At 45.2% G+C, this 24,015-nt stretch overlaps 1 protein-coding gene across 2 annotated transcripts in view; it reads right to left on the bottom strand.

The window, feature by feature from the left end:
* Positions 1–24,015, bottom strand: part of OXSR1 (oxidative stress responsive kinase 1) — a 102,663-nt gene that overhangs the window by 22,489 nt on the left and 56,159 nt on the right. For both annotated transcript variants that reach the window (XM_065050363.1, XM_065050362.1), the window contains exons 5-7: positions 17,754–17,809; positions 6,062–6,171; positions 2,321–2,422 (exon numbers count right to left, since the gene is read on the bottom strand). In XM_065050363.1, coding sequence (XP_064906435.1) covers positions 2,321–2,422; positions 6,062–6,171; positions 17,754–17,809 — 268 coding nt within the window. The remainder of the gene's footprint in view (positions 1–2,320; positions 2,423–6,061; positions 6,172–17,753; positions 17,810–24,015) is intronic.

Genomic DNA, 24,015 nt, shown 5'->3' with positions numbered 1-24,015 from the left:
TAAAGGTGTAAATGGAACAGAACTTCTCCCAGCCTTCCTGAGACAAGCAGTTGTGCAAGGCTTTGATTCAAAGGCTCTGTTTAGATCTCCCTGCAGGTATTTCTTACCTAGAAATCAAATTAATGTAAAGGTAGAAGGGCAACATAAAAAAAATACCAGGGTTCGCTTCCATGTACCAATGTGACAGTGGGTGAAGACATTTCTCATACAAGCACCCATCAAGCCAAACTGATTATTTCCTTCACATCACTCATATTCTGAAGGAAGAAAATTACTCATTTCCATTTTCACTTGTCACCTACATACAGACGAAGATCTATTTTTAGAAAAGGAAGCAGCACACAGCGCATTTAAATAGCTTTCAAGAGCTCGATTGCTTAGGGCAGCAAGAGCCCATCAATCTACCTAAAATTATACAGTCCCTGACAGAATTCCCTGCTTTTTTCCCTTTCTCCTCGGAGGGTCACTTAATGCATGGGGCATTTTGCTGCATAACAAAATTCATCTGCATGGAAATGCAGTTACATTGAATAAATAAAACACAGGAGTCCTCTTGCAAGCTGCACAATGGGAACCCATACCTGAGAGAATCAAAAACTCATAGTTTTATCTACTATACGAAAACACGTGATACTAAATAGGGCATCATTGTATTCAAAGCTAAAGCACATGCATTCCAAACACAATGAATGGAAGTACTGCTTGCAGGAGCTACTGCAAAATGCTACCAGATAAACACAGCACAGAACGAAACCTCAGTGAAAACAGCAACAATTAAATCAGCTGCACATTTCCCTGAACAACTCGCTGCTCTGCCACAGCCACTGATATAGTATTATACCAACTTTAGTGGCATTTCTAAACCAGCTATTCAACAGTCCCTGCACAGAGGTGACAGATCTTAAAATTGATTCTGTTCTACGAGAGTTAAACCCGTGCAAAATCCTGGTATTTAAAGTGATACATGGATGTGCCTGTTGTAATGAGCAAGTAACAGGATGAGAGGAAACGGCCTCAAGTTGTGGACGTTTAGATTGGATATTAGGAAGAAAAATCTTCATAGAAAGGCACTGGAGGAGGCTGCCCAGGGATGTGGTGGAATCACCATCCCTGGAGGGGTTTAAAAGATACAGAGATGAGGTTCTGAGGGACATGGTTTAGTGCTAGAGTTAGGTAACAGTTGGACTCACTGACCTTGAGGATCTCTTCCAACTGAAGTGATTCTGTGATGCCCATACGCTGTTGTAATCGCAGGGTGAGAGAGGACACAGCCCAGTCCTGAAGAGGTGACACCCACCTCACCCAGCACTCCGGCAGGTAAAAGACTCAGAAAAGGAAAACTTGCTCCATGATATGCCCAAAACTGAGGGACTTGGCACCTATAGGTCTCATATCCCAAGTAACTAGTCTCACCATAAAGGTTTGAACAGGTTCTCCATCCCCTCCTGTTTGATCTGAGGGAGCATCCCAGGAATAGAAGAGGATGGGAAGTGCAGAAGGGACTGAAAATTTTTCAGACCAGGACAATGTCCCATCAGATCTCAAAGGGGCTAAGGAGGAAGATCCCAAAGCTCTGTAGGACTAGATGCTTCAGACCTCAACTGATGGGGTTGACTCCATCAACTTTAGCACACAGACTCTCTGACAGAGCAGCATGTTGGAAGTAGCTCCTAGTTCAAGAGTCAGGAAATAAGGAAAGTTGGCCAAACTATAAGGTGTTCTAAAGTTCAAGATACTTTAAAAAGATTTTGAAGCATCAGTGTTAAAACAAGAACAATTTCTCCACCACAATTTCAATGAAATGTTAATGTTGCTGACACCACACCATTTCATACTAATGTGGTACTTTCTACTGCTTCAGTGATCGACAGCACTATGTTGGCATTAAACAAAATAAGACATTCTTTTGGATAACTGGTAACAGGAGAGGTATCAAGAAGGATTATCAGTGCAGGTAAAGGAATGGTTTGCCATCCGAGCATCACTGGACACCAGATAACAGGTTCTGAATCACTATTTATAGCCCTAAAAACATCTGCTGCCTTCAGACATTCCAGGATAAAAACACAGCACTTCCCTCAAATCCGGTGACCCTGGCGAGACCCAGGATCTAAGTAAGAACTGTGCAATTTCAGATAATACCAATTATTAAGTGATATATTTTTAAAAGGTGACTTCAGACAAACCCAAGAACATCATGATGCACAAGTGCAAGCAGAGAGAACAAACTCTCCAAGGAAGCACGCTGGCCAAATTCTTGGAAACACCCACAGAACACACTGATCCTTTATCTTGCACAAGTATCTGGAGAGCTGCTCACCTTCATCGGTGGGTATTTATGGTAAGGAGCTGCCCCTGTGGCCAGTTCGATAGCGGTGATCCCAAAGCTCCAGATGTCTGCCTTGAAATCGTATCCTCTGACCTGAAAAACATGAGAGGATCTTAGCGTGTGCCCCCTAGTAGCCTATGCTACAATCCCTTTTTATAGCGTATTACACGTCCTTTCTCCCTTCCCTCTCGTATTCAGAAAGACCAGCGCTACAGTGTTAAAGAGTTGGAGAGGACACTTCACTCAGCTCCTCATACCTTCAAAGAGGTGTTTTAGAAATCATAATCTGATAAATATGACGGTTGCGGACTGTACAACAGTGACTGCTCTGCCATAAACCTCTCCACGTGTGAAACAAAGGGGCATTGGGTTAACCCAGGCTCCAACTTCTACACAAAGACACAGAGAGTCATTAAACGGCCTAATGAAACTCTCCTATTTAATAAATGGACGGTTATACCCTCGGGACATATGCCTCACTACACTTTTACTCAACCGCTTAATCAATCTGACTGCAAACATGCTCAATCCTGAAACTCTGGTCCACACCAGCTCAGTAAAAAGCCCCTGGTTCCTGTCTTCAGATTAATATTTCCATCCACTAATTAATAGTGGCTTCTGCGCTTGACATTAAACACAGGCTTGTTGAGGAAAATTTATAGCGTTTGCTTCCTTTCATGCACAGGAAAAAATATTTCATACGCCAAAGCGGTTACTTCCTCACTATCATTAGGTAATATTTTGGCACTTGCTTTCTCTGCTGCAGGGGAGAGACATTATGTACTAATTTCAACAGCGGCTACAAAAATCAAAGGAATGGTTTGTATTTCTTCTCACTAGACTATGGAAAAATGACTATTGAATCAGAGCAAAGCTAATAGGGCTATTGTGTTCAGCTAACCTAGCGAGCTTCAGAAAGATACTCATTGTGAGGAAGCCAAAAATGTTTCCCAAACTACCTTTAAGGTGATCTTGAATTTTGGTGAACAAACAAAAAACCTTCTTGTACTATTTGTTGCATAGTACTAGAGTTGAACTGAATTTTATGATAGCAACAGCAGTTTATATCTTGCACTAATTACATCAGCTCTGCAGGTTTTCATGAGCCTTAAAGGTCTAAGAAGCTTCTTGAAGCACCGCGGTTTATGGACACCACGACTAGGAACACATTTTGAGTCATTTACCTAAAGCCCAGATATAATTTAAAAGAAGGCAGCGCAGGAAAAATATGGTGTAAGGGTTTGGGTTCTTCCCCCCCTCCTCCCAATTTTTAGGTTTTGATAATAACTTTGGGACATTCTTTAGCTTTATATTTCAGTTAATCTTGCAGCACATCAATACACTGTCCAGTTTCCCATTCCCCACTGGGGTCTTAACTGTTTAGGGGAGTTTTTCTAATTTTCTCATATAATCCTGCTTGCAAACGAAAAGTGTAACTTCAGAGCCCTCTAGAGCAGCACATCAGCTTTTCTTTGCCATAAATCCATCAAGCGAACACATTAAAAGACAATGCCAAGCTATCACGTAGTTACATGCTAAAGGAACTTAACGATGCTGAAAGCAAACCAGATGGAGCTGGGTCGATAATATCTGCATGTACAAGTCTAACCTACAGCAAGCCCTGCGTCCTTTCTCCTGGGCTGGATTTAGCGGCCCAGAGTGACACCTGCTGGAAGCCAGCACAGGGATGTACGTGGACACCGAAGGATTTCACATCAGCATCCAAAAATCCAGCCTCGCCTCATATTTGCACCAAGTCAGATGCGCACAGCCCTTGCGCAAGTGTTGGACACCCTAGAAAGTCTCTTTCAGAAACACAACTGTTGCACCAAGAGCCTCCTGTCTGTCACTAAAAAATTCATTTCCCCTTTTAGCACCTTCCTTAAGACCTTTTTTTCACTCCCCCTGTTGTCCTGTGGCCTGGAGCTGCATCATTAAGTCCTGGTCAGCTCAATGAGTCCTGCGCCCCAGAAAAGGACACAAGGGACAGAAAAGGGAACAACCTTTGTGTAGAGTCTTACATCTAGGCAGGAACAACCCCAGGTTCCAGTAAAAGTTGGGGAATGACCTATTAGAGAGCAGTGTAGGGGAAAGGGACCTGGGGGTCCTGGGGACAGCAGGATGACCATGAGCCAGCACTGAGCCCTTGTGGCCAGGAAGGCCAATGGTACCTGGGGTGGGTTAGAAGGGGGTGGTCAGTAGGTCAGAGAGGTTCTCCTGCCCCTCTGCTCTGCCCTGGGGAGACCACACCTGGAATCTTGTGTCCAGTTGTGGCCCCTCAGTTCCAGCAGGACAGGGAACTGCTGGAGAGAGTCCAGCGCAGGGCAACAAAGATGCTGAAGGGAGTGGAGCATCTCCCGTGTGAGGAAAGGCTGAGGGAGCTGGGGCTCTGGAGCTGGACAAGAGGAGACTGAGGGGTGACCTCATTAATGTTTACAGATATATAAAGGGTGAGTGTCAGGAGGATGGAGCCAGGCTCTTCTTGGTGACAACCAGTGATAGGACAAGGGGTAATGGATTCAAACTGGAACACAAAAGGTTCCACTTAAATCTGAGAAGAAACTTCTTCATGGTGAGGGTGGCAGAGCCTGGCCCAGGCTGCCCAGGGAGGTTGTGGAGTCTCCTTCTCTGCAGACATTCCAACCCGCCTGGACACCTTCCTGTGTAACCTCATCTGGGTGTTCCTGCTCCATGGGGGGACTGCACTGGATGAGCTTTTGAGGTCCCTTCCAATCCCTGACATTCTGTCATTTCTGTGAACCATCTTCTAGTTTTGGAAACACTAATACTCTTTTTTTAATTTTTAAATCAAAAGATCCAGGGTATATGGCAATGGAGCAGTTCAGAAGTTCACAAAGACTAGTCCTGACTTGGGGAAGGTGTCTTGTACCCTACAGTGTTAGATTGGTACTCCAGGAGTTTGCAGGAGCGCACCAGCCTCTCAAAGCCACCATGGGAGCCACTCAAAAGGCCAAATAATAAAAAGCCCTTCATCAATAATATATTTAAACTACTTCGAAATGATCTCGGTTCCTCAGAAAGTTTTAGATATAGGAAAAAAAAAAAGCATTCAAGTTTTACCACTGCTGTTTTTCATTTTATATTTGAGGCAGTCTCATCCTAAATTTCAAAACAGCAAGGCAAAAAACCAAGGTAGGTTTATTTTAATAAAACAATGTCTTCCTCATGTCAAACCCTGAGCTCAGGCCTCTGTCAAACAGTTTAAGGTGATGAGAGACAGTTTTCAAAATGCTTGTGGTGCTGAACTTCCATGCTAAAGACGGCTGCTGCAAAATGCCTCGTTGGGATCATAATAACTCCCCACTCTGACGTGTTGCGATACTCTCAATTCTTATATTTGCAAATGCAGATGAGCACACTATGGAGCTGTATATGTGCACATCTACCACGTGTGAAACTATTTATATTCTACCTCACTTTTAGGCAAGAAGGAGGGGCAGGTTAATCTTCCTTATGCAACAGCTGAGCTGTCTCATTCTCACCTTTGGTAGGAGCCTGAAGAGGAGGGAAATCAGCAAAAACCTACTGAACACTTGAATACTTCCCAATATAAGCCTGACCACAAAGGGCAAATCAAAGACAATCCTGTGGTTTTAAACAGCATTATAGGATGCCAAATTATTATCTAGTTTGAAATAAATACAGCCATTCCTGATAACAGGGAATCCCAGGTGCAGATCAGCTCCGAGGACAGTGGCAAAAACAATTCACCTGCTCCATCACTTCTGGTGCCATCCAACAAGGTGTGCCCACAAAAGTTTTCCTGACTTTATTTCTGGTAATGTCACCACCAGTGGCCAGAAATGCACTGACACCGAAGTCTGAAAAGAAAACAAAGAGATATTTATTAAGAACATATCCTGAGCAAACTGAAGGCTTGTCCCCCCGCCTTTCCCCTCGTATTCCCAACCATCTATTAAGCAGTTACGCATGAGGAGTTTCCTAATGAATGAAGAATGATCAACAGTTCGCTAAGAGTGCTGGTAAACGAATGGTCTGGAGTTCAGCATTCAATTACCAGAGCTCTCAGCGCTGGCCGGCACAGAGGAAAATTCCACTCTCCATCACAGCCCACTGGTCACATTACAGCCCCAGCAGACCTGCCGCTGACAGCCAGAGCTTTATCTATACACATAACAAGCCATAAATGAACTTCAATTAGCGCCCTGTTAATATCTGCAACAAGAAAGCCAGGCACATAAAAAGTGACTTCCTAACACTTTGCTGTCCTAACTGCATCCTGGAGGTACCAGCCCCTTATTCCTGATGTTTTATTCCCAGAATACGCTTTGCTCAGTAATCTTCCATCACTGAGATGCTCAGTGCTTTAACAGAGCTTGGAGCGGTTCCCGACACACAGCAGTGTTACCAAACCAAGGAGCAGCTTTACAGAGAGGGATTCACGCTCTGCACAGCGTCACCCCCACCCGAAACATCTTCCAGGGGATGAAGGATGCTCAAGGATGCCCCATGTGCTCCATGGTAATTGTATTACTTCAAGCAAATAATTCCTTCACATAAAAACTATGCTTTCAGACATAAGAGAGATGGTTTATGCAATTAAGAACAACATGGAAAACAGGATCTATGAACAGCAGCGGGATAGCAATGGGTTATGGTGTGTTCTGAGAAGAACATCACAAAAGATTGGGCAACCAGGTTGTTCAAGAAAATATGGCAGACTTTCCTTGGAGAAAAAAAATAAATCAGGTGACAGGGAAACTATGAACATCAAACTATTTCTTCCCAATTTGCATCAAACTACACTGCTTTCGTATTGCAGAATTATAGACCTGCAATGGGTCATTCTCCATAATTCCATTTTATTCACACATCCGACCATCCAAGCAACCAAAACATCAAATTCTGGTTTTGAGATTGGTGACAGGCTTGGAAGATAAATCTCTGACATTCGAGGGCTATTTCACATAAAACCAAAACATTGACCACAACCGGTTTGGAAATTCCTGAAACTCAGCTGACATAGTTAAGTGTAAAAGCAAAAGACTTATCAGAGGAGCCATGGAGTAACTTAACGATGTTATCCAAACTGAGGAATCCACCGTAACAAAAATCCCCCTGTATGATTTCCAAGCATGTGGGGACACCCCAAGCTTCCTCTACATCACACCAGCAGCGCAATGAGCCCCTCCTCACTCTTTCAATATTTGAGAAATACCACTGGAATAATCACTCCAAGAACACTGTGGTGAGAACTTCCAGCTCGCTTAGGTCAGAGTTGTCCAAGGACAGGAACTCTGTGCCCACTACAATACTGGACATGGATAACTGAAAGGTGACGCTAAAGAAAGTTGTATTGGAATGCCAGGGCTAAAACAAGCACTAGCAAATAGCTTCTTCCAGATGCACTGTCCTGTTCTCTATCCTGTTCCCAGCAGCATCGTATTTTCCCCACTAACCTTGAAATTTTAGCACGTTTAGATGGATCACTATTCCCGTTAGCACTATAATCTGTATTTTTCTGGAAAGCCACTTTTTGCAACAGGGATTTTGCTTTGAGATCTTCCACCATCCCTGCTTTTCTCAGAAAACAGAACGACCTTCCTAAAAAGTTCAGAGTAAAATTACTTGCGCTTTACTGCTCGTTACAGGACATCTTGTATCATCTATTGTTCTAAACACAAGAGCAATTAGAAGTTCTTTTAAATAAGAGGACACTAATAGAAACTTGTCCAAGTGCCATCAGCATTTTCTTGTGATGTGCTGTATTTGAACTTGTGTATATTATCTTACCTCAAGTTTCCATGCAGCCATTTGGAGGGTAAAGGAAATGCCGTTCCAAGTGAACGCATTCCCGCAGTAAATACACAAGTCCTTTACACAGCATCTCAAATACAAGTTTATAAATTCTAGTTGGAAAGCTTAAAACAGAATTAAACTGTATTCTGTTACATAGTTGATTTATTCAATGTTTTCCCGATCAATTTGCCTCATTTCAAGTGGGATAAAACAGGCGGAACCAGCCTGAGCTGCTCTGCTGGAAGGGAAGACTCAAACCATCTTCTCAAATGTCATCTTATTAACTTCATCCAAGTCCCAACTATTAAGATAAGAATGTGCCTGCTCTCAAGAAATATCTATAAAGCAATAAAATAAGATCCCGACCACAAGTTAGGGCTCAATTCTTATTTCTGAGCTGTGGGTACAAGCCGCATCCCATTCTCTCCACCACTGTTAACTACCCTCAGAAAGGCTAAAACAGAACCAGGTTATTGCAAATTAACTCTAGAAAATGGGAAACCTCATGAAATTCAAGAGATACAAAAGCTCACAAGGGTTCACATTTGTACTCTTGTTTGCGAGTTTGTACTTGGTATTGGCTGGAAAGCGCCACATCGATCACCAGAACCAGGGAGGAACTGGAAATGCTCAGTCCTGGGTTGCCATACCAGTAACCACCACTGCTGGCAAGCCAGCGACCGTCAGATATTCTAAAAGAGCCCAAAACCTCCAGATTTCCAGCAGTCTGCTGGCCAATAAAAGTCTGCAGGATGTCTGGATGCAAGTGGTAGGATCACTGGTTTTAAACCATCTTTCTGAAGCAATGTAGTAAAGATTGATCCGCTGGACCTGTTTCAGTGATATAAAGCAAAGACCTGTTAGAAAATCTCCAGATGCTCGTACCACAGCAAAAACAATCCAGAATGGAAATAATCCTGCTGATGCAGGTTTTGCACTAAACAATTTCATCCTTTTCAGTAGAAACATCATGTGTTGCAAACCACATCGCCTACATAATACGCTACAGTGGCAATGAAGTTGCAGAATGAAGTGTTTGAAAAAGCTCGGTGTTAGGCAACAATTCCTGCTGCTAAGGTTGCCCAATTTGAAAACCACTCTGGCCACTCAAGAAACACAAAAGCTGAAAGGAAAATCTTCTCTTACTATTCTGGGTTCCAGAAAAAGACCTAAACAACTCGCCAACACAAGAACGCTGGGGCAGGACCACATGGCATCAGGCACCATCACAGCTCGGTACATCAGGAAGAGAAATTTCTACAGTATCATAATTAGATGGTTTAATCCAGATCTTGAGGTCAGACATGGAAAATCATCTCTCCTTGGCCATTTCAAAGGCCACTGATATCAAAGAGGCTCCTACATAGTCTGGTGGGTTTGGATCAGAGTCTAAAGCAGCAGTTCCCAACTTCAGAGGGGCAGGAGCACAGAACACCCCTGGACTGGGCACTGGGGAGGCCAGACCTCAAATCCTGGGGTCAGTTTTGGGCCCCTCAAGACAAGCAAGACCTTAAGGTGCTGGAGCGAGTTGAGAGAAGGGAACGGAGCTGGTGAGGGGCTGGAGCACAAGTGTGATGGGAGCGGCTGAGGGACCTGGGGGTTCAGCTGGAGAACAGGAGCTGAGGGGAGACCTTCTGATCTCTGAACTGCCTGAAAGGAGCTTGGAGCATGGAGGGGGTTGGTCTCTTCTCCCAAGTAACAAGTGATAGGACAAGGGGAAATGGCCTCAAATTGCACCAGGGGAGGTTTAGATTGGTTATTAGGAAAAAATTCTTCATGGGAAGGGTTGTCAGGCATTGGAACAGGCTGCCCAGGGCAGTGGTGGAGTCACCATCCCTGGAGGGCTTTAAATGATGCACAGATGAGGTTCTTAGGGACATGGTTTAGTGCCACTGTTGGGTTAACAGTTGGACACAATGATCTTGAGAATCTCTTCCAATTGGAATGGTTCTATCATTCTAATAAACCCATCTTGACATGAGACCTTTTGGAGTTGTTTTTAAACTTGGGTAGCTGATATATTATTCCCCCTCGAGCACAAATAAAGGTATTTCAGAAGACAGCACTAGATACATTCCTCACTGGTCACCTTCCTTCTTCACATGTTCACCATCAGAAATATTTGTAGCTGTACTTGGTGTATTTCTGCAAACCTCCCAGCTTTTAGAGCACTGAAGATTAATAAAGTCTGGCAAGAAAAGGAGGAACCTGGTGCTAAACAGCAATTCTGTGCTGGGAAGGCAGTGGGAGACACCAGAGAAAAGGAACTTGAGTGAAGAATAAAGATCAAAAACTTCTTTCCTTGAAAGACTATATGGCTATTCAGTAGTACTGGAGCTACAAATAGGCAGTTGCTCTACCAAATTCTCATTTAGATCTCCCATTAGATCTCTACAGTCACATATTTCTAATCAATTAATATGCAGAACAGCAGCTTCACAACAGCATCACAAGTTTAGCCTTTCCACAATAAAGTCAATGCACATAAAAGATGGATGAAATCCCTCTGCTGAGTAAACAAAGATCACAGCTAAACCCAAACCCCAACAGCACGTTAATAGAGATGCACAAAGTAACTTCAGGACGCCAAAGGCCAGGCCGTGTGCAGCAACCGCCCTCGGAGAATTTCACAAGCTGTTTCAACAACCCAACAGAGCAACATCTCTTTAGGAAACGCAGATATTACAAGAGACAAGAGCAGCAAGTTACTTCACATTGAGCTGCTGCAGGAGAGGCACCAAAACTCTCCACCAACCATAGTGAAAATTGGGTTTGCCTATCTTTTTAAAGGGAGAAGTTCAGACATGCCCACGATACAAGCTTGAGTCAGTCGTGCATTCGGTGCTCCTCTCATTATAGATGTGCGTCTTGCCCCTTTTTAAAGCAATTTAATCTCCAAAAGTTAAGAGTTTCCTATGGGAAAGTGGGAGAATGAGCGCGCCCGCATCACAGCTCAATGTTTATGTAGAGTGCTATTTTAGTACAATGAATTAAGAGCACTCAGGAACACAGCGAACCGGTGACAAGCTGGCATGGATTTGTGGAAAGTTACACAAATTCAGTTACACAAGTTTTTGCCTGGCCTTAACTATCCCCATTTTATAAATAGATAAAGCGAGAGGGGTTGGGCAATTTGCCCGGTATCAATTAGCAAGTCCTGAACGACTTTGTGAGATCTCAAATCTACTTCAAGCACTTGGCAAGGGGAGCAGCCCGGGACCCGGCGAGCGCCACTCACAGCACGCGTTAACAACGCCGACCGGTTTTAAAACCTGAAGATATTCATGTTACTGTTCTTACAAGAGAAAAAACCCCACAGGTGGAGGGACATGTGCCTCTCAGCCTTGGGTAGGCCCTTGCTTCTTCACATTCAATCACAGCAGCTTGGGTGATATTATTAATATCCAAACGGATAAAATCAGGGGAAGAAGAAAAGATTTAGACCAGTCTCAGCAGGATGCTCATGTCGTGCTATGGATGGAGATGGTTCATACCAAGCAAGTCTCATGTACTCTGGGAGAGCTCCCCTCAACCTCTCCCATCCCTTCCCAGCCTATCAAGACTAATTTCATTTCACAACAATTTATAGGGCCAGCAGAGTTAAATAAACCAAAGAATATTAAGCCTTGCTTACTGTGACAAGTCGTCTCGGGGTTCATGCAGCAATATTAGTGGCGATGCAGTTTATGTTGATAAAGAGTTTTTACCCACGCGGCTTTGAGACTCCAGGGAACCAGTAAATGTCAGAGCAGAGAGGTTTTATGCTCTGATTAAATTAAAAAACACAATAACTGCCACAGCGAGGCTGGAACACAAAAGAACGCGGCTATCTCAATTTACATTGCAACCACCATCAGCACGGCCCACAACAATGGTATCTGGGAAAGAGTCCTGATCTCTCCAGAGGAAAGATGAATTCAATGTGCAGGAGAACACTCCAAACTGAGAAAGCGATACTCTCTGAATTGTAACAGGCTCCAAAAAGTCAGTGCCAAGCCACAAGCTCAAACCAGTGCCCTTGGGAAAAAAATATGTTAAGATAGAAGCAAACAGTCCCGGTTTAGGTCTTACTGGTTAGCTTGATCTGTTAAAGGTGATTTTATGCCTTGATTTAGTGAATGCATATTTTGAAAGCAAAAGGAGCTACACAGTTAAAAATAGAGTAAAAAGACATGAGCAAAATTACTGAATTGAGGGAACAGAGTGTACTATCAGCAAGTTTGCTGATGACACGAAGCTGGAAGGAGTGGCTGACACTGGAAGCTGTGCTGCCATCCAGAGACCTGGACAGGCTGAGAGTTGGGCAGGGAAAAATTTGATGAAATTTAACAAGGGAAAGTGTGGAGTCTTGTGTCTGGGCAGGAACAACCCCAGGTTCCAGTATAAGTTGGGGAATGACCTGTTAGAGAGCAGTGTAGGGGAAAGGGAGCTGGGGGTCCTGGTGGACAGCAGGATGACCATGAGCCAGCACTGGGCCCTTGTGGCCAGGAAGGCCAATGGTACCTGGGGTGGGTTAGAAGGGGGTGGTCAGTAGGTCAGAGAGGTTCTCCTGCCCCTCTGCTCTGCCCTGGGGAGACCACACCTGGAATATTGTGTCCAGTTGTGGCCCCTCAGTTCCAGCAGGACAGGGAACTGCTGGAGAGAGTCCAGCGCAGGGCAACAAAGATGCTGAAGGGAGTGGAGCATCTCCCGTGTGAGGAAAGGCTGAGGGAGCTGGGGCTCTGGAGCTGGACAAGAGGAGACTGAGGGGTGACATATTAATGTTTAGAGGTATATAAAGGGTGAATGTCAGGAGGATGGAGCCAGGCTCTTCTCGGTGACAACCAAAGATAGGACAAGGGGTAATGGGTGCAAACTGGAACACAAGAGGTTCCACCTAAATTTGAAAAGAAACTTCTCCTCAGTGAGGGTGCCAGAGCCTGGACCAGGCTGCCCAGGGAGGTTGTGGAGTCTCCTTCTCTGCAGACATTCCAACCCGCCTGGACACCTTCCTGTGTAACCTCATCTGGGTGTTCCTGCTCCATGGGGGGATTGCACTGGATGAGCTTTCGAGGTCCCTTCCAATCCCTGACATTCTGGGATTCTGTGAATCCCAGCATTTGGGGAGCAGGTTGATGTGGGGCATCTTTGCAGGCCACGAGAGGAATTTTTAGTATTCCTACTTGAAGCAAATTCCTCCGAACTCCGATTTGTACTCCACAGCTTTACCTGTGCCCACAGCAGCTCGCAGACTCCTACCAGCAGTTTTCACATTCAAGTCACAGCCACCAACTCTGAGTTACAACCAACCTCAGGAACATCAGACTCGCCTTCCTCAAGCTGCATTTTCTGTTCAGCCTTGATAGAACCGCACAGCCCAAATGAATTAAAGAGACTAAGTTTTCACTGGTTAGAACTGTATAATCCTGCAGCAAAATTATTGCCATAAATTCTATACAGTGAGAGTGGCCCAAGTCTTATCACTGACCTGTTGTGGAGCAATAGTTCAGGTTTCCTCCACTACAGGGTCAAGCATATTTTTGTAAATAAATCTGAAAGAAGCTTTGGGTTTTTTGGTGTTGTTTTGTTTTTAAAAGGATTTCCAGTTCCAGATTTACATTCCTTACCTTTAGGATTTACATTTCTTCTGAAACAAGCAGCGTGAAATGTGTCAAGCAGCAGGAAACACACAAGAACAAGAGGCTGCAAAGGTCAAACACTGAAAAAGACCTTCAAAACGAGGCAGTTTTGATAGAGGGATGGCAAAAGGGGAAGGAGTCATTATAAAAGAACTGAAGTCATTCTTTCCTGCTACATTATTTGCATTTTTTACATACACCAAACCAGCTCCTTCAAGGGAGGTGCCCCATTCATTCTGACCCTCAGGCTTCATTCCACAGCTGATCAACCTCTTTTTCCTCATGGTGTAACTTTCCAGTGAAACTTAAACACATTTGTTTCATGGGAACATGCTGATGTCACCCAGCTGATAATTGAAGCACTCAACAGAATTATTCATAATATGCGTTTATACTATTGTCAAAGGCAAGTGCTTTGATCTCGTTGAAACAAATCTCACTTTCTTGGGATTGGTTTCCTTCCAGAGTTTTATTTGCCCAAAAGAATTCATGAGGAATTTTGCTATTTCATCCAGGGTCAGGAAGAACGGAGGCCTAAGTGTCAGAAATTCCCACAGAACCGAAAAATCTCATGTTACAGCCAGGTCAGGATCTTCCCTACTGTTGGGTCACTCATTTATTTTGATTTCTTTCAAGTCATCAGCTGCCTTTGCAAAAACCAAAGTGCTTCCTGCCGCCGCGGTGAACTCGCTGCCCTTGGTTTTAGTTGCTCTGTTCTGTCCCATGAAAGGTTACAGACTTGGTGCTTTTGCATGTTCAAAGCAAGAATTTGTAAAGAGAGAACTCTGCAATGTTGCTTTCACGGAACGGGCAAAGAGGTGGATTTCACGACTTAAATGTTGCACATCTAAACCACTGGTAGACAGTTCAGTCCAGGGCATATATGGACAAGTAACAAGACAAAATAAATCCTCTGAAATCTGTATAAGACTAGTCAACCTTCAAACTATTTGTCAACTAAAAATTATTCACAGAATCACAGAAAGTCAGGGATTGGAAGGGACTTGGAAAGCTCATCCAGTGCAATCCCCCCATGGAGCAGGAACACCCAGATGAGGTCTCACTGAGGGGCTCCTTCACGGAGTTCTTTCTCTGATCTTGGATGCACTCTCAAACAAAAGGGGAATAATCCGGGTCCTTCAGCAGCGTGGCCAGATGTGGAAGGTTCTGCTTCCGCAAATCTTCCCACTCGTGGCCTGAGAAATTTGGTACTGCACCTTGGGATTAAAACCCCAAATCGGGACATGCTTCGTTCTTCACTGAACATCATCTAACAAATACATTTGAGCCTCCAGAAAGTATCCTCAGGAGGACACAGGGGGATGGATGGGGGAAGACAAAATCCTGAAAACCCCTTAAAATACACAACTGTTCACAGAATCCCAGAATGTCAGGGACTGGAAGGGACCTGGAAAGCTCATCCAGTGCAATCCCCCCATGGAGCAGGAACACCCAGATGAGGTTACACAGGAAGGTGTCCAGGCGGGTTGGAATGTCTGCACAGAAGGAGACTCCACAACCTCCCTGGGCAGCCTGGGCCAGTGTTCTGTTACCCTTACTGAGAAGAAGTTTCTTCTCAAATTTAAGTGGAACCTCCTGTGTTCCAGTTTGAACCCATTACCCCTTGTCCTATCATTGGTTGTCACTGAGAAGAGCCTGGCTCCATCCTCCTGACACTCACCCTTTATATATCTGTAAACATTAATGAGGTCACCCCTCAGTCTCCTCTTGTCCAGCTCCAGAGCCCCAGCTCCCTCAGCCTTTCCTCACACGGGAGATGCTCCACTCCCTTCAGCATCTTGATGGCTGCGCTGGACTCTCTCCAGCAGTTCCCTGTCCTGCTGGAATTGAGGGGCCAGAACTGGGCGCAATATTCCAGGTGTGGTCTCCCCAGGGCAGAGCAGAGGGGCAGGAGAACCTCTCTGACCTACTGACCACCCCCCTTCTAACCCACCCCAGGTACCACTGGCCTTCCTGGCCACAAGGGCCCAGTGCTGGCTCATGGTCATCCTGCTGTCCCCAGGACCCCCAGGTCCCTTTCCCCTACACTGCTCTCTAACAGGTTGTTCCCCAACTTTTACTGGAACCTGGGGTTGTTCCTGCCCAGATACAAGACTCTACACTTGCCTTTGCCATATTTCATTACATTTTTCCCACCCAACTCTCCAGCCTGTCCAGGTCTCTGGATGGCAGAACAAAAAAAATACATGATCAGGTACCTATTACCAGTGAGCCTTAATTAAAAAAACACCCAAATCCTGGCACCCTGCCTTCCATCAGCTGCCATATGGGATGAATTATTTACACTTCATTACAAATGGAACAGCAGGCATGAAGAGCAGTGGGGACTTAAAAGGGAAAGCAAGGCAACTTGAGGTTTTAAACACAAATCCTGTATTTCAGGTGTTAAGTCCTTCTGTAAAAGGGCTTGCTGCCTTCTGCGGAGGGAGAAGAGCTACCTACAGAAAACTGTGCATCACAATGTGTTCGGCTTCCTGGTGGAAAACAGAATCATAGAATCCTTTTGGTTGGAAGACCCTCAAGATCATTGAGTCCAACTGTTAACCCAACTCTGTCATTAACTTGTGTCCCTAAGAACCTCATCTCCATGTCTATTAAACCCCTCCAGGGATGGTGACTCCACCACTGCCCTGGGCAGCCTGTTCCAACGCCTGACAACACTTTCCAGGAAGGAATTTTTCCTAATATCCAATCTAAACCTCCTCTGGGCACAACTTGGGGCCATTTCCTCCCGTGCCAAACCTCCCCCTCTCATTCCAAGACGCAAATCCAGAAATAAATCTACCAAAGGAGTCCATATCCCTCAGCACACCGGCTTGTCCCACCGCTGCACCCATCAGCAGGACGTGGCACTAATGAAGAGACCTGATCACAAACAGATGTGGCTACTTCCAATTAAATATAGGACTGAACATGTTAAACATGTACAAGAATGTTTGTTAAGATGTCAGGACCAGATGCGAGCTCTGCCCTTCCAGCTAGAGGTGGCAACAAGGACTGGAAAGACAAAAGTCCTGAGGAACAGGACAGCTGGAGAGGAGCATCTATGTTGATTAAAGAATCAAGGGTAGGAAAATAGCACACTGGGAAGAAGAGGAAGAACAACTCTCACAGGTTCTAAATGCACCATCCAAAAATCTGGCCTTTCAGAATAATCATTATTATTAATGATTTCTGGAAGAAAAGCTCCTACAGACTTCACATGTATGAAATAAGAGATCAGAAGAGTCCAATTGGCACAAAAAAAACCCAAACCACCCTCTTCTACAGATATATAATTTATCTACACATTTTCAACGTACCTGTGCTGATGCAGCTCATGCCAGCGGTTACTACAACAGACAACTCCGGGCATACGTGTACCAGCTAAAACAACTGTCCGAACACTGTTCCCAGCCCCGGCCCTCGGCACAGCAGCTCAGCTGCTTCCAAATCTGCTTATAAAGCTTTTGGGCCACCCCAATTTGGGCTGGGTTAGGGCACTCAGCTTAAACTCTGCCACTCAGTTCCACTAAAGGGGAATGGGGAACATCCACCTGGGCAGTTTGACCAGCAGATCTTGGGTTAAGGCAAAGTTGCAAGTGACTTTTACCATCAGATATAAGGTGATGAATTCATCTGCTGTTCACCACAATCCTTCTGAGAACCACCTGACGCATCGATGATGAATCAGTGAGGTCTGCACAGTCGCTTCCAAGCCTGTGAACTCGCTGGTTTGAAAATCTACTAGCTTATGCCAAGAATTGTATCTAATCTATTGATTCTGAGGACTTAATAGTCAAAGGATTTATCCATGCTGATAGTAACCATTCCAAAGAATGGTATTTCAAGATAACAGATGTAATAAACTCTGGGCTGTTTTGTAGTGTGTTTATTTTTTGGTGGTGTTGGGTTTGTTCTGAGGAGCTTAGGTTAATGTTTTTACACCAGTTTCTTCTTGATCATTAAACTCTTTGGATACACAGTTATGCCTCAAGTCTGTTCAAAGCTACCAGGAAAGTTACCTGCAATTTGCACTGAGCCATCTTCTCCAAGAAGAATATTTCCTGCTTTCACATCCCTGCAGAAACACAAAGCAACAAGAAGTGGAAGTCATTAAATCTTTCCTTCAACCAACAAAAATACATTACAAGGTTATTACATATTTTGTTTCTTGCATTAACACCTCCTTGCTTCCAATCAGGCAGAAACAGTAGGGACTTAACGCCAATTGTAACTTCAGTAGACGGACACTAAACGGTGTTTGTATGATTTATAGCTAGTAACATTTTAAGTGCTATTCACAGAAAATAAATGAAAAACTTATCAAAAGGTACCCTCAAAATACAAGGAAAATGGTCTGCCCCAGGTTTTTAAGTCAGCTAAAAATGTGATAACAGAACCTAGCACCGGTCTGATACTCATGTACCCTTTTTTGGGGGGAGATGGGAGACTTCAAGAGATGGCAAGTTGATCCAGTCCTGGAGTTCAGCTGCATCCTCAAGAACCCAGTTTACCCCCAAGCACTGGTGACAATTCAGACAGAGGATAAACCTTGTTTGTTTGTAGCTTAAACCAAACCACATTACACCAAGGGTCAGGTGAGCAGAGCTGGTGAGAATGGGGAAATGGAACCACTCAACTCTCCTGTGAGGTCTGACCTTTAGTGAAAGAGTCCTTGGTTTTTTATCACAGCATCATGTTGGTTGGAAGAGACCCTCAAGATCATCGAGGCCAACCATTAACCCAACACTGACACTAAACCAGGTTCCTAAGAACCTCATCTATGTATCTTTTAAACCCCTCCAGGGATGGTGACTGCACCACTGCCCTGGGCAGCCTGTTCCAATGCCTGACAACCCTTCCCATGAAGAATTTTTTCCTAATATACAATCTAAACCTCCCCTGGTGCAACTTGTGGCCATTTCCTCTTGTTACTTGGGAGAAGAGACCAACCCCCTCCGTGCTCCAAGCTCCTTTCAGGCAGTTCAGAGATCAGAAGGTCTCCCCTCAGCTCCTGTTCTCCAGCTGAACCCCCCGGTCCCTCAGCCGCTCCCATCACATTTATGCTCCAGTTCCTTCCCCACCTCATCGCTCTGCTGATTCCCAGGTAAGGAGCTGGCTCGCACAGCACAAAAAGTGCTTGGTACAGGCACAGCATCTCCAGGAACCCCCCGCCCACCAGCACTAACTCAGAAGGAGCATGGGGTGTTGAGCAAGCTCTCCAATCCTCCTGGAAACGTCCATCCAGTCAGCTCTCCTGCCACAGCCAGGACACACTGAGCCCTTTCAACGCCGTCTGCCAATTTCAGGTTACAGGGAAAGGAACAGCATGGACCGAGGCTACTGCTGAAGTTATCATTCCCCTTCCTGAAAACGGATGCAAGTAACAGTCATTTCCTCTTCCAGATGCACTCCAAGGTACCCAGGAGACTGGAGCATTTCCCAGTGAGCTGGGCCATGTGGTACTGTACACTATTTCCAAACTCACCCTCCTAGCACGATGATATGTGCAGCTCACCAAGCCGTTGAAGCGTCAAAACAAGAGCCAGGGAAGCTTTTAAACAGAATTAAGGATAAAGTCCCAACCATCCTGTGCTTCAGAGACCAAAAAAGCCACTCGGGCAGGTTTCACTGGCCAGAAAACAGCAGGTATTCAACACCACAGGACTGTCCTACCACAACGGAGCAAGCTGGGCAGGCTTGGAGAGTGAGAAGTAGTGAAACAAGCACTCCGACTGAACCCCATATGAAAAAAGAGCCAAAGGACTCCAGGCCCTTAAACCCGCCAATGCAGAGGCTCGTTTTCTTTTTAACTTCAGCTTGGATTAATTAAAATTTACATATTTTCTTGTTGAAAACAAAAGTCAGTAAATATGGTACTTCAAGCTGGTTCAAGAAATTAAAACAAGTCGTTGCTACAATAAGAAATCCAGGAGGCCAACAACAGGCACTGCCAAGCACCCAAGCCAAGCCGCAGAATTAAATCACCGCTCGATGTGGCATTTCCTCCTGGTGACCAACCCTCTGAGAAAGTCATTACTCACTCCAGCGTGGTACAAGTCCACCCCAAAATGATCAGCAACAAGCTGTTCAGGGACACCCACTCCATTTTGGAGTTTCTGTACCATGGAGGCAACTTCCAGCTGTGCTGTTCCTCACCCCCGTGTGCTGGCACCACGTCACCACTGCGAGGCCTGTATCTAGTGGAGTCCCTCAAGGGTCAGTACTGGGACCAGTACCATTCTATATGTTCATCAAAGACTTGGATAAGGGAATAGAGTGCACTGTGAACAAGTTTGCTGATGACAACAAACTGGAAGAAGTGACTGACACTGGAAGCTGTGCTGCCATCCAGAGACCTGGACAGGCTGGAGTTGGGCGGGGAAAAATTTAATGAAATAGAACAAAGGCAAGTGTAGAGTCTTGAATCTGGGCAGGAACAACCCCAGGTTCCAGTAAAAGTTGGGGAATGACCTGTTAGAGAGCAGCGTAGGGGAAAGGGACCTGGAAGTCCTGGGGACAGCAGGGTGACCATGAGCCAGCACTGGGCCCTTGTGGCCAGGAAGGCCAATGGTACCTGGGGTGGGTTAGAAGGGGGGTGGTCAGTAGGTCAGAGAGGTTCTCCTGCCCCTCTGCTCTGCCCTGGGGAGACCACACCTGGAATATTGTGTCCAGTTGTGGCCCCTCAGTTCCAGCAGGACAGGGAACTGCTGGAGAGAGTCCAGCGCAGGGCAACAAAGATGCTGAAGGGAGTGGAGCATCTCCCGTGTGAGGAAAGGCTGAGGGAGCTGGGGCTCTGGAGCTGGACAAGAGGAGACTGAGGGGTGACCTCATTAATGTTCAGAGATATATAAAAGGTGAGTGTCAGGAGGATGGATCCAGGCTCTTCTCAGTGACAACCAACAGCAGGACAAGGGGCAATGGGTGCAAACCGGATGCCTTATTGCGTAACCTCATCTGGGTGTTCCTGCTCCATGGGGGGATTGCACTGGATGAGCTTCTGTGGTCCCTTTCAATCCCTGACATTCTGTGATTCTGTGTAGGACAGCACCAGGTCAACATCAAGTAGCAATAACGCTCCATGAAGACAGGTCCTTTTCTTCAGCGTATACTGGTGTCACCATCAGCATCTTCCAATTAGGTACCACTTTAAAACCATTTTAAAGTTAATTAATTGCATTTAGGGGAAAGAGACATGGTGCTTTCCTGTTTATTCTCCTCAGGAGATGCCTATAAACTCTCAAGCTGAATAGCGAGAAGTTTGTTACTCCAGGATACAGTTATTGCCAAGTATAACAACTAGAAAGTTCTTCCTATTAATGTGGTAATGACCATATCCTGGGCTGATACACTGAATAAATGCTGTGCTTCTAGTGTAATTCCTATACTGAAAACAGGAGCAGCTTTAGGCTGTAGCGTAAGCAGCAATTATATCACATCTTAAATGAAGTTACAGGCTGGAATGGAATCTTCCTCGCCAGTACCTTAGCAAATGATACTGTAAGTCTGGCCATTCCAGTTCCATACCTGTCACCTTCCTCTCTTCTAAAGCCTCTACGAGCCCTCCTGCAATATAGTGATTATGCTTTTATTTACCTCATGCTTCAGAAGCGGAGTGGGAAGAGGGGTCTGGACTTGCTCCAGTGCAAAGCTGGATCCTCCACCGCAGCGGGGCAGAAATCCCTCCTCATCTGCATCCCAAACCGGTTTAGCTTCCCAGTGCGACCAAGCGCTGATGTACCAGTTACATTATGTTAACACCTCCAGGTTTGGGCTGGGCCAGAGGTATTAGATGCTATTTAACCACAAAACTGCAATCAAGCATTCAGCTACAGGAGATTTGAGAGCACTGGAAGAAAATGAGATGATGCTCACCAGTGATCGCACACCCTCACAATTCATTTTTCAATGAGGGGGGGGAAACTACAGGAACTGTATCCTCACGGCTTGTTCCCATTATAGAAAGCCTATACCAGTCCTTAAGATCTTGCTAAATGATTAGATCTGCCCCCACCCATAGGCACCCCCAGATAGGGCTGTCAATGCAGTGATGACACTAATGGAAAAAGCAAGACTTGCTGGTCCATAACAGACAGCAGACTCATCAATAACCAGCTGCAACTCTGCAAATCCCATAAATGTAGCAAAATTTTGCATTAAAGACTTCTAAAACCCTAATATTTCCAAGAACAGCAATGAAGCGTGTTATGTTATTGCTCTTTTTTTAAATAAGCTTCTTAATATTGTTTGGAAATCGAAAAGGACTCACTTGGCTCATGTTCAGAAGTCTACATGGGAGCAATAGCTGGGACAATTTAAAGCCAGTGCAACTGCGATAAAAGTGACCTGAGCAAAGAGTGACATCCCAGGGCTTCTGGAGAAGAAAACTGTCACATGAAAGGGGAAATGGAGATAAGCCCTGTTTATTCTGCCTTTGCTTCCAATCTGCTCCTATGTGCCTTTAGAATGTGATGCTGCTTGTCAGCACAGCCCTGAGTCATCTGCCCATTGGATGCAACACATCAAACAATAAATGTTGAGGGACTGAACTCTATAGTGCAGAATTTGGCACGAGGAAGGGGTGGATGGCCCTGCCAAGTTTCATTAGAAACAAATAAGAGAAGGCCCAAGATGCAAGAACTAATGTTTTCTGTTAATAGTAATAAAAAACTCGAAGTATTTATGCTGAATGTAACCAATTGCTGGAGTTGACATTGTTCTGAGTAACTTGCAAAATACTTCTAGGACAATATCTGTACTTACAGTTAAATATGAGACAATTTGTGACATTGCACACTAAACAAGCACAGTTGTCTCTCTAGTATTGAACATCACTCTCCCTTCAATGACACGCTGTTACCTATGTCACCTATTCTGACTAGACAGCAGAGCTTTACCATTTGAGACAGAGCTGCAAAACGGAAACCAGGCTTGGAGTGTGCAAGGCGAGTAGCATTTCTATACCCTCAAATGTCAGTGCACTCATAGAATCATAGAACCATTTTGATTGCAAGAGACCCTCAAGATCATTGAATCCAACTGTTACCTAACTCTGGCACTAAACCATGTCCTAAGAACCTCATCCATGCGTCTTTTAAACCCCTCCAGGGATGGTGACTCCACCACTGCCCTGGGCAGCCTGTTCCAGTGCCTGACAGCCCTTTCTATGAAGAATTTTCTCCCAATATGCAATCTAAACCTTCCCTGGTGCTACTTGATTATGTTTCCTCTTGTCCTATCACCTGTTCCTTGGGAGAAGAGACCAAACCCCACCACGCTCCAACCTCCTGTCAGGCAGTTGCAGAGTACAAGAAGGTCTCCCCTCAGCTCTTGTTCTCCAGCACAACGTAGAACACATTACAAATGCTGTCCATTAGCATGCTTCATGTTCCTGCTCAGAAAAGCTCCATGTACAAATGTTTTCATGCCACGGCATTGACCCTTAAGTCTCAAACTCCTGGGCGAGACACATTTACTGCCTGTTACCGCACTGCACTTAACTCCATGGAGCCAGACTCGGGAACATCTAAAGCTTGAAGATCTTCCAAAGGCAGAGAGCTGGCAGAGCAGCTTCCACGCTCCTCTCTCCAGCCTCCCTGCTGAGACAGCCATGAGCAGGGGGAAGATGGGGCCAAGTTCCCAGTTTGCTCCATCCCCGCTCACCCACAGCCCTCTCAGCAGGTCCCTGCGGCCACTGGCAGACAGGACCAGCGGCAGCAGCCAGGCTGCTATAAATTACAGCGGGGAGCCAGCCCAAAGACGCGCTTTATTGCCCGGGATCAGGGAAGCACAGTGACCGCCTCTACCCTCTTCTCTGAGCCGCTGTGACGGCTGCAGGGTTGTGGTAAAAGAGCAGAGTCTCGATTCAGGAGCTAAATGCCAGCAGCACAAGGCAACTCATGATTTACTCCAAGCCTCATAAATGATAAAGGCATTTTAAAAGCCTCAGCTTCACGGGGGCTGCATCAGTAGGAATACTTAAGGGTTTTTTAACTGTCATTTTAATATCTGAATGAGGTTAGATAAATAATCCAGCTTTACCAGGAATTAAAAAGGTTCTCTTTAGCTCTTTTAAGCAGTGTGAAGCCAGACTCAGGGCTGAGAGAGCTGGGGTGTTCAGCCTGGAGAAAAGGGGGCTCTGGGGAGACCTTATTGCAGCCTTTCAATACTTAAAAGGGGGCCTATAAGAAAGATAGGGACAGACTTTTTAGCAGGGCCTGTTGCAATAGGACAAAGGGTGATGGTTTTAAACTAAAGGAGGGAGACTCAGGTGAGACATGAATT

Source organism: Columba livia, chromosome 2, assembly GCF_036013475.1.
Source record: "Columba livia isolate bColLiv1 breed racing homer chromosome 2, bColLiv1.pat.W.v2, whole genome shotgun sequence".
Lineage (NCBI taxonomy): Eukaryota > Metazoa > Chordata > Aves > Columbiformes > Columbidae > Columba > Columba livia.
The sequence above is the reverse complement of the archived record's forward strand: the minus strand, read 5'-3'. Positions and strand labels throughout refer to the sequence as shown.